The sequence below is a fragment of the Clinocottus analis genome, unplaced genomic scaffold, assembly GCF_023055335.1.
Source record: "Clinocottus analis isolate CAN_PGR_092001 unplaced genomic scaffold, fCliAna1.0.p SCAF_19, whole genome shotgun sequence".
Classification (NCBI taxonomy): domain Eukaryota; kingdom Metazoa; phylum Chordata; class Actinopteri; order Perciformes; family Cottidae; genus Clinocottus; species Clinocottus analis.
Window position 1 is genome coordinate 11,621,232 of NW_027175920.1, and position 15,527 is coordinate 11,636,758.

Below are 15,527 nucleotides of genomic sequence, written 5' to 3' on the forward strand. Positions count from 1 at the left end.
TAATTGAGCGCCAGTTCCTCTTCATAAGGAAGTCTGGAGGCTGGAGGAGGCCCCCCACATGTACCCCCAGATGAAGATCACGGATCTGAGAAGCATCAGCGCTAAAGGTCTGCGCCTCTCACTAGTCACAAGTGTTTTGAAAGTCATCCTTTTTATTAATCCCCTTGGGGAAATTCTTCTCTGCATTTGACCCATCCTTGGTTAAGGAGCAGTGGGCTGCCCTGTGAGGCGTCCGGGGAGCAGCTAGGGGTTAAGTGTCTTGCTCAGGGACACTTCGACATGTGAATGCTCAAAGGTTACTTGATTAGATGATTGCTCACGTCATATTATTATTTCTCTCTCACCAACCCTCCCTGCAGGAGCTGAGCGTGTCATCATTATAAATACAAAATAAAAGGGAAAACACACCTCAGTTTACAATATTAGAATACCTTAGTATCAATAATATTAAGTACGATCATTTTATTTCCACACTGCATAAACCTGAGGAAACATTGCATAGAACTTAAAACAAAAAGCAACAAAACAAATATATTAGTATTAAATGAAAACATTTAAATACGTTATAGCATTCTCCTGATGGCTAAAAATCCTGAACTTTGAGGATCAAACTTTGACACAGTATGTGAAAACACTGCTAATAAATTCATAATCCTCATGTTAATTCAGAGTTTAGACTCATAATGCTAACACTCTTGGGTGGAGACTGAGAAACATGATCATCTCTCGGTTGCTACTGGTGTTCAGTTGGAACAAGCAAATTCATTCCAAAATGCGTTTTAGGATGTGATGTAATCATTAGTAAATAGTTTGATCAAGCCTCAGGCTGGCATCAATCAGCTTTATAATAAATGACTGTAACATTACAGTCAAATGCATATTTGATGACGGGAAATTAAGGCAGCCAGATAAATTCTCCCGCGTCTTAATCTTTTTTTGAGTCTGAGAATTTAAACTCTACTTATATTTAAATTATATGTTTTACCAAATTTTGAGGGACATTTCTATCATAATTTGCCAGGTTTGACATTTTTTCCAGTCGGGTGACAAACATTTATTCCTGATTTGAACAGGAATGCCCTATTCTGCCTGGATCGATCGTAGCGGCTGTCTCTGTGCCGTCAGGGCCGATGCAGCGCGGGCCTCATCGTGACAAAGGGAAAGTTGTAGGTGTGAGGAAGACCCTGATGAGCCGTGAGGTTGAACGAGCGCCACGAGAACGGACGCAGGCCCCCCTGCGTCGTGGGGCCGTTTATTGCTTCTGCGGCCAGCTGCACGGCCATCTGGTAGTCCGTCACCTGTACCGTGAGATGGATATCGGTAAGAAAGGGCAGCGCGGAAGGAGTGAGTAATGGGAAGAAAGTCAGGCCATTTAATAAGGTTAAAATATCAAATAGACGTCCATGAAAAAGTTCTAGCGCCATGAATGGAGTTACGTCATTCAAAAACTGCACTTCTATGACGTTTGAAAAACGTTTGACCAATTTAAATTTGACCTTTCTAAAGCCAGAAATGAAAAGGATTCAGTGTTTTTTTCTAAGTTTTCTTTCCTTAAGAGTGAAAGAGCCTCTAAAGAAAGCTCCAGACTAACAATGCTATTTGCATGTTGGCAGTTACCTAATGCAGGATATATATCCTATAAATATTAGTAGTTTTTACACTACAACAAAATATGTATCTACTAAACATCTGCACATTAGCATTATTATTGAGAGCACATCATCAAATGTTTCCACAAAACAGGAAAAGAAAATATCACTGCAGGTTTTAAAAACATGTTAGGAAGTCCTGTGTGACAGTGATGACTAGTCAATAGATCAATAACCAAATTTCCAAATTAACAAAAAACTAAATTATTGATACACACAAAACACATAACTGCACCTATAAACAGTTCATCATAACATTGTGTAACAGCACTTTTCACCCAGATCATATCTCAAACTTGATACTGACACTAAGGTGCTGATGACCTCTGACCTTAGTGTCATAGCACCCTCCAGGCCGTGGTCTCCTTGGTCTCAGGTCGTTGCGGCAACAGATGGTTTTACACGGATGGCCCTTGGTGTAGGGGTCCCTCTTGAAGTCTGCAACAGAAGCAGTCTGAATCGCTTGTGTGTGCATGTTTTCTGTCGGGACATCATTCGTAGTTGTTGTTACACCTACTGTTGTATCTCATGAAGTGTTTGAGGGAGTTGAGGTCCGACACCTTGGCCTGGTCCCTGCGGAGGATTTTGGCTCGGGGACAGAGGTCGTATGAGAAGTCCTCTCCGTATCTCTTCCACATTACACCGTACCCACTCAGGTTGTAGATTTCAACATGAAATGGTATGTTATAGGATGGCCAATAACCTGCCAAATGTAGCACACTGAAGTTGGAGGTCATGCAGACACATAACCTCCTGAAACAGCCCCTCCTGGATGGAAAAAAAAGACAAAGGTTTGTTGTCTTACCTCTGCGTAACGCTTGAGTCTGATCAGAGTGCATCACCTTCCCGGGAATCTGCTCCACCACAGTCAGAGCTCCCTCCCTGATACTGTGACCCAGAGAAACCCGGCTCAGGTCCACCAGCATGTACTGGCTGTTATATGTACCTACAACACAGAGGGGGACATGTTGTGGTTGCTGCCTCACAGACACAGGAAGCCCACATGGGGTTTGAAGGTCAGTGAAGCATTCTGTTGGTTTTTTTAAGGACAGGCAGTGGTTGCATTAAAATCATCACAAATAAAACTTGTTGTAAACAGTCTAACCATCACAGTGAACAATGTGTTTCCTTTATAAATGAATATTGGTCACGGTGCCACCACGATTGCCTGGTAGCTACTGCTTTGAGCGTGGATCCTCTCAACAACTATCCCTGCTGCCGCTTTCAGGGATACTCTGACAGCTGAGATGAGAAGGTAAGATGCCCAACAGAAGCTGTGTTGTTGGAAACGAAATACACAAGACAAACAAGCAGAAAGGTCTCGATTTTTGATACAACCAGACTTAGAGTCTGCAGCCACACTAGCAGCTCCGTGTGGCTGTACTTTGAGATAAAAGGCTTCGTCAGGTATTGGACAAATTTAACCGACCGGTCGATCGCCAAAATCAGAAGCTTTCATCCTCTGGGGACCATGGATGTCTGTGCTTTTTCTTTTTTTAACCAATCCATCCAGGAGAGATATTTCCCAGGACAAATAAACATTGTAACCTGCTGATGGTGCGAGAGGAAAAGGAATTTGGAATCACCAAATTTCCCATCGGGGAATTTCCCTCTGATCCATCAAAAGGTTATAGAGATATTTCATTCTGTACCAAAGTCATGGCCGGACTTTGACATCCCAAGAGCCATGCTGCTGCGGTCCGGCTAAAACATCCTGAAGCTGGCCGCCAAACAGAAGCTCCAAACACAACAAACGTCCAAATAGCTGATCCTCAAACACACCATTTGATAAATGTATGTCTGTCTATCTGCAGGTACAATAATGCTGTACTGACATAAACTACTGAGTTTGTAGGAGGAAGTAAATCAACCCAATAACTACTATAACCTTTGGAAAGTTTGCATTAATATGAAACATGCATGATTTGGGCAGAAGACCGACAATGGGACATCTCATCCTCGTCTAGTTGTATTGCTTTTAGTATACAACTTGCACAGAAAAAACAACATGCACAGTCTTGTATGTGCCTGAGGGATCTGAGACTGGAGGAAGAAGCCCGGTGAACTTCTGACTCCAGAGTGACAGACTTGCACACACAAAATATCGCTATCTACATGAAATAATAAAAACACCCAAAGGTCGCTAAAGGGTCTCGTGTTTTCTGCCTGGAGGCCGCCACAACAGCTTGGCAGGACGGGGGAGTACGAGAGCAGGAAAGCTGACGGGCAAAGACAAGACTGTCTCAAGAACACTGTGTCCTGTTCTGCGCTGCCCTCCCATAGCAACATGACGCGAAAGATCAAAGCAGCTGCCCAATTAACACAAGTGTTGTGTAATGGTTGGTCGGCTCGATAGTCGGTTTAATCTCTACGGAAATGTGTCCTGTGGATTGTTCGTCAGGGAGTTAGTTCCAGACTCGTCTCATTTTCCTCGTGTCTTCTCTTTTTTTTTTTCTTCCCCTCGAGCGTGCCATGAGGTTGGCATGTGGTCTCGAGTGGAACGGTTCTCACTGTTATATGAATAATCCTGGCATTTGGTACAGACATACACGTCCGCCTCCATTCACTGATGCCTGGGAGGCCACCGTCAGCTGGCACTGAGTCATGGTCCATCTGTAGTTGGTCAGCCATTTCTTACGATTTGAGATTGTGTGACCGAGCCGGCATGACAAATGTTCGAGGCTGGCTGAGGTCAGAAGGTTTGCGAATGCAACGAAAAGGGAGTTGAGCACAGGGAGTCCTACGTCACGTCATCCGCTGACGCTTTTGGAACGGACTCTGTTCAGAAAGGTGGGACACAACTGTCCCTTGCCTCCTTTGGCTTTGGATAAAACCCCTTGCCTGGCATCAACAGGATTTCACCTGAGTTGTATCTGGAGAAGATGTGCGCCCACTCCTCCCCGCTGTGCGCCAGACTGTTGGCCAGGCGGACTCTCTGCCAGGCCAGCAGGCTGTGAGGGCTGAGCTGGGAGAGCAGAGAGACGTTGAAGACACCGATGGTGGTCTGAGTCATCAGCAGGCCGCTGCCAAGCAGGTAGAAGTCGTCCAGAGACACCAGGAAGCCTGGAGGCGGAGCAGGAAGTGGTGGGAAGGATGTTTTAGTATCATTTCATATCCTGAACTACAAGCAGCTGGATTACGTTACTAGTTAGATGAGAACATAAAGGAAGAAGAAATACTTCTTTTATATACTACTACCATTACATTGGCATTATGACTACTACCTATATTAAATTGTAATCTGCTGCTGCTATAAATATTAAATATAGAATACTGCTGCTGCTATCAATAATGTAAATAGGCAGATGGTATGCCCTCCGCTCCCACATCTTGGTATCTGACCTGCTGGGTGCTAAATGAGCCACATTGTCAGAGAGGAAGCAGCTTAAGAAGGCTGCAGGGGCCACACACCACCTCCAGTGGCAGGGACGTGTTTTATCTCTTTATTTTATTATGGAGGAGTGATAATCTTGGTCCGCCGGCTTCTAAAAATACTGCACTTGTTTGTGTTATGATAGCAAATGAGCCTTTAAGAGGATTTTTGTTATGGTCTGGCCCTGTCGCCAAAACTTTGGCCACAAATTCACCCCGCCTCCTCTGACGTGACAGCGAGGGCACTCGGTTGGTCGCGGCTCTGCTTTGTCCGCTGCGCTGGATGTTTCCCCGTCACAGACTAAGCTCTGTGCTTAGCAGAATAATTACTTTCAGTACTGAATGCACGTTGAGGATTTGGTCCTTGATGTCAGTGTTTATATTTCCCAAGATGAAAATGAAACCGTGAGGATTAAGGACAGGCAGTTCACCACAGCTCAGGGCCTTCACCAGAAAGCTCTGCTGTGCTGGAGGTTGATGAACTCTGCTGTTTAAAATTCAAGTTATATTCTCAAAAAACACTGTTTCAACTACAAGCAGTACATCTCACTTATTCCATATTACCTAATGCCATGTCTGATGATCTGTTTTATTGTGAAAAATGTTGTGCAGCTCATCTGTGTGATATCTGTGGGTCCTATATATACTATTTGTGTGAGTGTGTATACCAGGGTAGCTGCTGAACGACATCTTTCCAGTGGCGGCGTGTGTGTCAGACACCCTGAAGTCCCAGTGTTTATAGATACGCATGGTGGCTGCATACGTATACCAGCTGGAGTGGCCAAACAGCAGGTTCTCAAAGCCTGGCAGCACCTTAGACGCCGAGGAGGGAGAGAATGAAAGAATGCGTTGAGAACGGACGTGTGCAAGTCCCGAATCACTCCTGAGTTGTAATCAGGTGACGTGAGCCCTAACCTTTTCATCTCGCGACCTCATCGCGTAGATTTCTTTTTGAATTCTTCCACATCTGCAGAACTAATGACAATCTCATCCGCTGTAATTTGTGTTTAGTGCTAATTAGAACATGTTAGCATTATAGCAACATTTAGGTTCAAATCAGATAAGAAGAAAAGAAATCTCATTAATTAAAACCTAATGATGTAGGATTTCAGATTGCACATCACCCAAGTGTCCTCCTTCCATTTAGACTTTGTTTCGATTATGAGGAGAGGCTATACATCCTCCTCTCAATGGCCTTCTGCACTCGGTGACACAAGAAGCGGAAATTGCCGATGCACAAGCACCCACAATAAAACTAATGAGGCGTTGAGGCCTACCAAGTGCTCCCTCACAGCTTGAGCCAAATGAGCTTGGCCTAACCTTGATGAGAGCAGTGCAGTGGCCCATTCCTGGCATCCTGAAAGTGCCGGTCTCTGTGGAGGAGTTGGAGCGAGGCGTCAGGGCTGGGACGAGGTCCAGGAGGTCGCCAACACCATTCAGAAACTGGAGGGCAAATGCTGATAGAGGCTGGGAGGAAGGTGGAAGTGGCAGAGAGGAATGAGATGATACTGTGACAACTCTCTCACCATCTTCACACACACACACACACACACACACACACGGACACACACCTCTCTCTGCTTGCTTTTGGCCCACTGCGCTGCTCCAGCGTGGAGTCCGTCCAGCTGGGCCAGGATCAGTCCCAGGTAGTTCCACAAGGGGTCGCTGTGTCTCCTCAGTTTCACCTGTCCTCTGGCCCACCGGTCCTGCTCGCTGTGGATCGTTCCACACATTCCTCACAGCTGAGAGACACTTTGGGTTCTTTCTGTTACTAATAAGTGCATTTAGAGGCAGCGAGTGGCTTAATTTGACTGTGCAAATTCAGAATTATAACAAACACTGCATACATGAAGGTAATATATATAGACTAGTGCCAATACTGGTGAATATTTATCAATCAACGTGTTTAATTTTTCATGTCTACAAACACAGAGTATCTATTGAGGCAGGTGACGAGGCTTTTGATTACGGTTGGACATGAAAGCTCTTCATTGAAACTAAAGTTTTGCAGACATGTTTTTCTTGAACCAAAGGGAAGAGCCTCGAATGTACCTTAAAAACTTTTTCAGGGGATTCAAAACCTTTTCATCCTTCAGGAGCTGAGGGTACATGTTGGAGTAATGATTGAACATCTGTCTGCAGAGAAAGAATAAGTGGGAATTAAACCATTTCTACGTCACTAAGTGGACAGTTTCAGTAAATGCTAATAGCTCCACAGACTATGTGTCTTGTATATCACTATAATGATGCTGATTGGCCCTGACAGGGACCTCATCAGTCATCTTAAAGAGGAACTGCACCATTGAACAGAATATATGTTGTGCTGTTTCCTGGTTCTGATTTATTATCGAAGACAAGACTTGAATTGATCACGTTTTCAGGACAGTACAGATGACTGGCTCTGCAGGCTCAAAGACTTTTGATTTGAGATATTTCAGACACATTTGTTTTGTTTGCAGTCCACTACCAGATGTGTGACACTCACCCAGCGGTAAGAAAACCTTCCAGGTACCCAGCCAGGAAGAAGGTGGTCTCATCATTCTGTGCGATTTCTCCATGACCTGCGCGGATCTCCAAGACGCCCCATCCGGAGAGGAGCAGAGTGTCATTGAAGTAACCGTAGGCTCCCCCTTCTTTTTCAATCAACCCTTCCCTCAGGATCACACTTTTCTGGGCAGCATCCATGTACACAGTGGCCTCTTGGAGCTCTATTGTATGAGGATGGGCAGGGTTACAGGGTTGAGGTTGGATAACATGCATTACATAAGATAATGTCATCACACCAATAGAGTGAACTATAAGGAAAACGCAGTTCATCAATGAGATATATTTATATTTGGTCCTTGATTGTTTTTTGTCTCATGAATATTAAACTGTATAGCTAGCAAAGGGGTTTGCATTGATTTGTTGTTTGATTCAGAGATGATTAACTATTTGAAAATAAATTTGATTTATTGTATGGGTTAGCATACAAGGTTTTCTCCCAGGAAACATTCGTAAACATAACATATATTATTTAAAACAAAAATAAAAAAGATGTAAAATATCCATTATAAAACGCCCTACATATTGTTACTCTAATGATCCATTTTTGTTTTAAACAGCCTTTATTTTTCAACAGGTATAATTCTACTGGATTAAAAAGGAGTTTCCGTCAAAAGCAGACACGCCAAGGCAACATTACTCACGGTAAACTTGCACTGATGCAGCCAAAGTGCTGAGCAGCACGCACAGTTTGAAGCTTTGCTTCTCCATGTCGACTGTCTTCTCGAGAATCTCTGCCTTTCAATAAGTAAACTGTTATTACTTCTTTGAGAGCGAGGTTGATGTGGAGTAATTTTCACGAATCCAATAAATCGTTGTTTTCGGTTGCTGCTTCTTTTAATTGCATTTCGTCAAGATTATTATATGGATCCACTTTCCACAGAAAAAGCAACCACCCCAGATGGGACTCGAACCCACAATCCCTGGCTTAGGAGGCCAGTGCCTTATCCATTAGGCCACTGGGGCACTATGTTCTAGGGGCGGGGTCAACATGTTTTATATCCGGACACAATGCAACTTCATTTCAAATATTGTTTGTATTTTGTCAGGCAAAAAAACTAATTTCAACAAGCTGAGACCCTGCCATGAACATTTGTATTATTTTCTCTATCCAGGGACAAAGCGCTTCATAAGACACATGCCCTCGCCATTGTTATGTGCTTCGAGTTGGATGGTTCCATTAGGTCGGCTAAAAAGGGGTATTTATGTTATCCTCATGAGACTTTGACCATTAAAATATGCATAAAAGGCCCTAGATAAAACTCTCAAGCAATAAATAGTATTATACATTTTTTAAACTTGCTTGTGTTAGCAAATATCTTCCAACTACTTGATCTTAAATCCCTTAAGGATTTTAGTGTCAACTTTAGACAAATGGAACATTCACACCTGCGCAGTAGCAAGTATGGTTTTGTTAGGAGAGGAGAGTCCAAGCATCGCGTTAATGGTTTAGCTAAATAAATAGTCTATATGGAGGTAAATATATATGATATCTAATCGCAGTGAAAGAACTGCCAGTAACCCACGTGTGAGGCAATTTCAATTAAATGTCAGGTAACGTTATAAGTAGCTAGCGAGTGTTAGACACCTAGCATTAGCGTTAGCTCGTTGATGTAGCGATAGCAACGATACACACAACTCTGGCTCTTACAATACAGCTGCTAATGCTGTCCATGGTGTCCATCTTTTATACAGGACCTGAAGAAATCAATAAAGATGCCGCTGTTTGGAAACACATTCAGTCCGAAGAAGATTCCACCCCGGAAATCTGCGTCTCTGTCCAGCCTTCACACGGTGAGCGGAGAGAACCGTGTTAACGCCAAACAAACGCTGAGGACACTGTTATAGTTGCACTGCTGACTGAATAAGGATAGAGGATATCCAGACAGAATAAACAAATGTAAAGGGGTTAACCGCTCAGGTGTTGACTGTGCACAACCGGCTGCAGCTTGGCATTGTGTTTGTTATTGCATGCAGACTGATCTGTTGTTTTTACCCCCTCGTCTGTTTCAGTTGGATCGTTCAACAAGAGAAATAGAATTGGGCCTTGAGTATGGACCTCCTGTGATGAACCTTGGGGGTCAGAGTTGGACATTTGAAGATGGGCAGTGGATAACAGGTAATGAGTCTGATAATAATGAAGAATACAGACCAGTGCAGTGGCTACTTCCACAGTTTAAGTGCAGATAACCATACTAGTTTATTGGTGACTGATCACTGTTGGCCCCTGCATAGCCAAAGCAACATTAATCCTTGATTATCCCCCCCCCCCCCTCCTGTTTTGTTGAACCAGAATCTGGTGGAAATAGTTCTGGTAGGGAATTGCAGCGGCTTAAGAAAAAAAATGTCCAGCTGGAGGAAGAGAACAACCACCTGAAACTTAAAATTGAAATTCTCTTGGACATGGTAAGAACTGAGCAACCTTTATCTTGCCCTTTTATTCTCAATAACATTAAATATGCTATATGGAAGTACTTGGAAAGTTTATTTTGGCCTCCTCATACTCCTTTCAGACGGATGCAGTGATATTGGATAAACCCGTGTTTGTTATGTATGAATGGGCAAATGAATATGATCACACTCAGGCTCTATAACTATACTTTTCATCAGTTTAGAACATTTAACACTGCTTAGATTTAGAAAAACGGCACGCTCAATACATTTATAATACACTTCATTACCAGTTTAATGGTTGGTGTAATTTACTCTCTTACAAATGTGTTCAATAACTGCTATTCAATATTTTCCTTATAGCTGACAGAGACTACTGTGGAGTACCACCTAATAGAAAAAGAAGTGGAAGATATCAAGACTCAACATCGAAGGAAGAAATGACAAATCCGATCTGATGCTGATAATTACAATATTTAAAAAAAAAGTTGTTACTTTGTTTTTGTTTTTTGCTTGTACGTACAGAATCAAGTGCCCATATTTTTTGCATAATTTAGATTTTTGTAGGTTTGACCTTTGCGTGTATTTAATTGGAAAAGCAGGTACACCTTAAACAGATTTTTGTCTACTTGTATTTGTTATGTTCTACATTTATAACTGTAAATCTGGAAAGAGCATTATCAGCATTATTTCTACATCTGTATGGCAAGTACTGGCCAACATTTTTTGTATTTATTGTATTTTCTATTCAGATTAAAAGTAAAATCCATCACAGAGAGTGTGGCATTATTGTCATTCACAGGTTGTTTTTATATTACCTTAACAACTTATCAAATTGACCAAATGTACATAACATTTATATAATCACAGTAATTACAAATGTTATTTTTGACGTGGGGAACAAATCCTAGATCATCGTTTTGAGATCATGATCGTGAAGTGTTTGCGCTTGTTTTTTTTTTTTTACAAACCAGGATAGTTTGTTTATTTTATCGTATTATTTATATAATTATTCATTGCCAATATTTCTGGTGCATATTAATATGTACAATACTATTAATTGATGTAATTATTGTAGTGATGTAAAAATGTAGTTTGTAATTTCAATATTTGTTTAGGATATAATTTCCCTTTTTTTTTTTTTTTCTTGAAATAGATCTGTAATTGATCATATTCTGGAACGGCGTTAAATTTGTTCGGTAAGGCCTAATTGGTAGATGCGCATGTCAGTCAAGTGTTCTTTGCAGCGATTGGTTTAATCGTTCTAACTGCGCATGCGCAGGCGGTTGCAGTTATTGCAGCGTTTCGACGGTTGTGCTTCCGACAGCGGGAGAGACGAAGTCGTGTCTAGCCTCTACTTTCAGCACTTTAACCCGCCGGCTTGGCTTGTACAACTGTCAGATTATTCAGCGATACCGAACAGGACTTCATTTGTATACACTTGAATTTTAATAATGCCTCGAGGCGGTAAGTATTATTAACGTAAATGTGACATGCTAATTTTTAGCAAGCTAATTGTAGCTAGCGACTTGTTAGCTAAAGTATGAACTCTCACATGCTTAACGCTAGCTGTTAGCATGTTGTGTATGCTGGTTAAAACGATTCACAGAGGACGTGGCGTGTCCCAACAGTCAGAAGATAGTGTCTCCACATGCACACTTGTTGGAAAAATCGGTATCTAAAGGGTTTGATTGCTTCGCTTTTGGGCCATATGTGTGTAACTGCCATTGTTACCATGTGCACAGGAGACCGCTAACATAGTGTAAACATAGTGTTATCGGTTATTTTAATTCCCAGCAGATGCCGGTTGTTACTATAAACAGAGCTGTTCACAAGTATGTTGATGAAATGTTCCCGATCTCTATATAAGCGTTATCTAACTCTCACTAGCCATGACATTTGCTGGCGTAGCTGGCCCTCAGTGAGCGTCATGTGTGAGTCATCTCCCACCACACACATACTCTCTCATTTCACACTCTACAGCATCTTAAATTAACTCTAACTCCAAGTTTGATTTGTATTGATATCTGCGATTCAGAGGTAGTTGGAGATGTGGTGTGTCCACGTAAGCTACCGATGCTGTACATAAAAACAGCTATACCTGCGCCACATAACGCCATCTAATATTACATCATCCTCTGACTGACGAAATTGGCTTGGTGTCTATCTAGCACAGGCCGCTCAAATTTCAACAACATGCGTCACCAAGGCAGTATTTATCAAGGGCCACATATAGGCATATGTCATTGTAAAGTTGTTACTGTTGTTGACTGTAACTGTTTCCCTGTCCTGAAAATGATTCAGTGACTTTGTAGTTTGCAGACCCTAACCCTTGTTGAACGACAAACTTAAAACCAGTCGGATACAGGTGGTTTTCTACTAACTACTCTTACATCTGTGTTTTACAGGAAAAAGGGGCCACAAGGGCAGAGGGAAGCAATTTAGCAACCCAGAGGAGATTGACAGACAGATGAAAGCGCAGAAAGAGTTGGTGAGTGAATGACTTTGTTGCAGACATAAGAGTTACTTTTAATCAACGCCTGTTTTAATTGAATGTCGATGTTAACAGGAAGAAAATCCTAATGCAGAGAAGGTGGACTCTGCAGACTCCGATGAAGAGAGCAGCAGTGATGACGATAACGATGTGAGTGAGGGAAGGGGCATAATGTTAACTGAAGGAAAACTACTTGCTGGGGTTGAAGGACTTGCATCACATCCAATCTTGCTAAAAATGCATTTAAGCTTACATTTTGTTATCATTGTTAATAATATTCTCCTTTAACATTGTTTGCTTTTGGCAGAGGGAGGCCCAAGGGAATAATAAAATGTACATAGAGCAATAAAATGTGTTTTTGAAGGACACAACTGCACCAAAACAATAGCTATGTTAAGTAGCACATAGACAAATAAGTTTATCAACCTCTGCCATGACCTACAAGCTCTGTAATGATGGTTTCCTGTCTCACTGGTGTTACAAAGGTGTTTCTTTTTGCACACAGTCCAGAAAGAGGAGTGGGGTGGAGGGGCTTATCGAGATTGAAAATCCCAACCGTGTGTCTCAGAAGAGCAAGAAGGTGGCCGAGGTAGATGTCACTGCTCCCAGAGAGCTGTCTCGCAGGGAACGGTAGGAGGCACTGAGAAAATACATGTTTGAATTTGTGTTAGTTACCTTTTTGTTTAGCTTCTTAAAATGTACAATGTTGTTGGTACCAGGCATTTTATCTTGATGAGTATTATTGTATCTTATGTCTATGCCCTTCCGCTTTCTCTGTCAGAGAGGAGATAGAGAAGCAGAAATCAAAGGAACGCTACATGAAGCTCCATCTTGAAGGGAAGACTGAGCAGGCCAGGGCTGACTTGGCCCGACTGGCCATCATCAAGAAACAGAGGGAGGATGCTGCCAAGAAGAGAGACGATCTCAAGAAAGGTGAGGAAAACAACAATTGACATACCAAACAGTTCTGTAAAATTAAAACTTTGTGGACTAAAAGTGGAATTTGTGCTTTTAATCAGCATGTTGCATAGAAACAGAGCCCAATAAATCGCGTGCACACCGCAGGGGAAAACAATTAATCGCACTCTATTGACTTCTCATTGTGTGAAGACGCCTTCTTTTCACATTGGTTTGCTAGCAAACAGAAGAAAACAATGCCTGAAAGCTCATGTGTCTTTAAGAAGACAAATGTGGATGCAGTCAATAAGACATAAGATAAAGGACAAAGATGTAATTGTACTGCTTTCAGTCACCAGTAAGGTGAGCGCCAATGCAAAAAGCTACCGATTGTGGAGCTTAAGGATTTGTTTTAGATCTGTTCGTACCTGCACTGGATGTTTACTGTGTCGTGACATGCAAAGCCAGAAAATGCATATGCGTTTAAGTTTAAGCTTGGGCTATTTGAGGAGATTACGTTCAACATGACATTAGTTTTCCAAGACAATGGTCCTCACGTGTCCACGATAATGGAAGAATATTCACTTATGTGACAGTGACAGGTGGTCAGTTATTAACATTTGAATGATCAACATTGTGGCCTTTTCTGGGTGTTGCAGCACTTACTCTTACTATAATTTCCAACAGCAGACTTTGGGATTTTGAGACTTTGAGCACTCATTTGCTTGTGTGCTACACATGGTGTTTGGAGCCTTACACTATTCTCTACCTTGCTTCCTATGTTTTTATCAGATAAAGACGATGACCCCAAAGCAAAGCGCTAGTCCTCCATCTGAAAGCTTCAACATGCACTTCAGTCTCAGAAGGATGGAGAGAGAAGGAGATCTGGAGGAGGACAACAGGGAGGGGGACCAATACGAGTGGCATCAGATCAGGGGTGATCCTGAACTCCTGTCCCTCATTTCAAATCAGAGGGGCGTGGGTCTTCCATAACAGTGTGGTCAGGACGGGAAAAACGGGTGGATCGAAGTGAGCTGAAGAGGAATGCAACATTTGGGATGCCTCTAGTTTTCTTCCTCAAGAAGAGACAGTCGCGGGCTTTCCAAGTGCTTCACTGCCTCTTTACTCTTTCCCACACACCAGGATTTTAATTCTGAAGCTGCTGAAGTTATTTCCATTTTTTTTTTCTCCATTGATTCAAACATTTGTACACCGTTACCTAATACAAGTTTACTTAATGACTGATAAGCTTTTAAAGTCAGCGTGCATGGAGATATCGTTGGTGCTTTTCCTTCCATCTCGCCTAATTTGTAAGAAGGCAAATCAGTGACAGATGGAGAAAAAGAACACTATTCAAAGGATAAAGTGATATATAAGAATTATACAATGTAATTTAGGATTTGTGGATATTTTGCACAAGACATTGGTATAAGTTTCTAAAGATTTGAGTTTTTATTTTTTATTTTCCTGCAGCATCCAAACATGAATATCTTTCTTCGCTCGCCTCCTGGTGTTGATTTTTGCCATTTTCTTATCACGTTTTTTCAATTGAGGATTTACAGTTAGAATAATTGGTCCTCCTATTACAGGAGTTTATTTAGCATTTTCATTGATCATTTCTCCAAATTTACACTTTGCTCAGTTGAATCATCTTATTGCTGTCAGTTCAAAAGTGTTTCAGAACAGGTTTCGTAATCCTTTGCTCAGAGCACTTGGAATATTACTTGAATTGCCCTTAATAAGCATTTTTAAGTTGTTGAACATCAGTGTTGGAAAGCGTTGTCCCAAACCGCCTCAGTAACTGCGGCCTGCCTTCTTTCTGTTGGGGTCCTCTGTGGTTCTATAGGAGGGATTGTGTCTTTTGTTGCCTTTACAAAGTTTACACAAGACCCGTTCACTGTCTTTCTCCTGTGATTAAAGTCCTACAAAGAACCTACACCGAGTTAGTTTATTAGGTACACTCAGTCTAATCGAATCCTTTACATCATCGCTAGTAAGTTTCCGAAAATAAAATTAAAACGCAAAATGCTAAACATCACAAAGAGCGGTTTTACTGCAGGGCGTTTGTAATGTTTAGTCTGCACAGGTGTACATGATGAACGAGTTATTTAGTGTGTGGAGAATTTGGAAATGCACTCATCAGGAAAACGGTGTTCCCTAAAACATGGAAACGGCTTAAA

General features: G+C 41.9%; 3 protein-coding genes and 1 non-coding gene across 5 annotated transcripts; 2 read left to right on the plus strand and 2 right to left on the minus strand.

Moving 5' to 3' along the window:
- Positions 1-508: 508 nt before the first annotated feature.
- Positions 509-8,449, minus strand: plbd1b (phospholipase B domain containing 1b). Its single transcript, XM_068583619.1, has 11 exons — positions 8,210-8,449; positions 7,507-7,729; positions 7,074-7,157; positions 6,593-6,734; positions 6,342-6,488; positions 5,690-5,834; positions 4,512-4,712; positions 2,455-2,595; positions 2,167-2,352; positions 1,981-2,087; positions 509-1,298 (listed from the first exon to the last, which is right to left on the minus strand). Exons 1-11 carry the CDS (start codon positions 8,274-8,276, stop codon positions 1,122-1,124), a joined length of 1,620 nt encoding a protein of 539 aa, XP_068439720.1. The 5' UTR covers positions 8,277-8,449; the 3' UTR covers positions 509-1,121.
- A 9-nt stretch (positions 8,450-8,458) lies between these two features.
- On the minus strand, positions 8,459-8,531 carry trnar-ccu (transfer RNA arginine (anticodon CCU)). The gene has a single exon. It is a non-coding gene; the product is annotated as a tRNA-Arg (tRNA).
- A 427-nt stretch (positions 8,532-8,958) lies between these two features.
- On the plus strand, positions 8,959-10,730 carry cby1 (chibby 1, beta catenin antagonist). Of its 2 annotated transcripts, none has more exons than XM_068583597.1 (5): positions 8,959-9,041; positions 9,261-9,359; positions 9,579-9,684; positions 9,859-9,971; positions 10,320-10,730. In XM_068583597.1, the coding sequence occupies exons 1-5, from the start codon at positions 9,036-9,038 to the stop codon at positions 10,398-10,400; spliced, it is 405 nt and encodes a 134-aa protein (XP_068439698.1). In that variant the 5' UTR covers positions 8,959-9,035; the 3' UTR covers positions 10,401-10,730. The 2 variants fall into 2 exon arrangements, with proteins under 2 accessions (XP_068439698.1, XP_068439699.1); XM_068583598.1 differs by having other exon boundaries at positions 8,969-9,119.
- Positions 10,731-11,203: 473 nt separating this feature from the next.
- pdap1a (pdgfa associated protein 1a) lies at positions 11,204-15,279 on the plus strand. The gene is made up of 6 exons (XM_068583898.1): positions 11,204-11,423; positions 12,365-12,447; positions 12,526-12,600; positions 12,956-13,080; positions 13,232-13,383; positions 14,140-15,279. The coding sequence occupies exons 1-6, from the start codon at positions 11,411-11,413 to the stop codon at positions 14,169-14,171; spliced, it is 480 nt and encodes a 159-aa protein (XP_068439999.1). The 5' UTR covers positions 11,204-11,410; the 3' UTR covers positions 14,172-15,279.
- The last annotated feature ends 248 nt before the right edge of the window (positions 15,280-15,527 follow it).

Bases quoted from the DNA above. Each gene is read 5' to 3' on its own strand.
- cby1 (XM_068583597.1), top strand. The intron at 9,360-9,578 runs GTGAGCGGAGAG...CGTCTGTTTCAG, and splicing joins CTCTGTCCAGCCTTCACACG to TTGGATCGTTCAACAAGAGA. The intron at 9,972-10,319 runs GTAAGAACTGAG...TTTTCCTTATAG, and splicing joins TTGAAATTCTCTTGGACATG to CTGACAGAGACTACTGTGGA.
- plbd1b (XM_068583619.1), bottom strand. From the start codon at position 8,276: ATGGAGAAGCAAAGCTTCAAACTGTGCGTGCTGCTCAGCACTTTGGCT. The intron at 5,835-6,341 runs GTTAGGCCAAGC...TCGGCGTCTAAG, and splicing joins ACTGCACTGCTCTCATCAAG to GTGCTGCCAGGCTTTGAGAA. The intron at 2,353-2,454 runs GTAAGACAACAA...TACATTTGGCAG, and splicing joins GACTCAAGCGTTACGCAGAG to GTTATTGGCCATCCTATAAC.
- pdap1a (XM_068583898.1), top strand. The intron at 12,448-12,525 runs GTGAGTGAATGA...CGATGTTAACAG, and splicing joins TGAAAGCGCAGAAAGAGTTG to GAAGAAAATCCTAATGCAGA. The intron at 13,384-14,139 runs GTGAGGAAAACA...TGTTTTTATCAG, and splicing joins GAGAGACGATCTCAAGAAAG to ATAAAGACGATGACCCCAAA.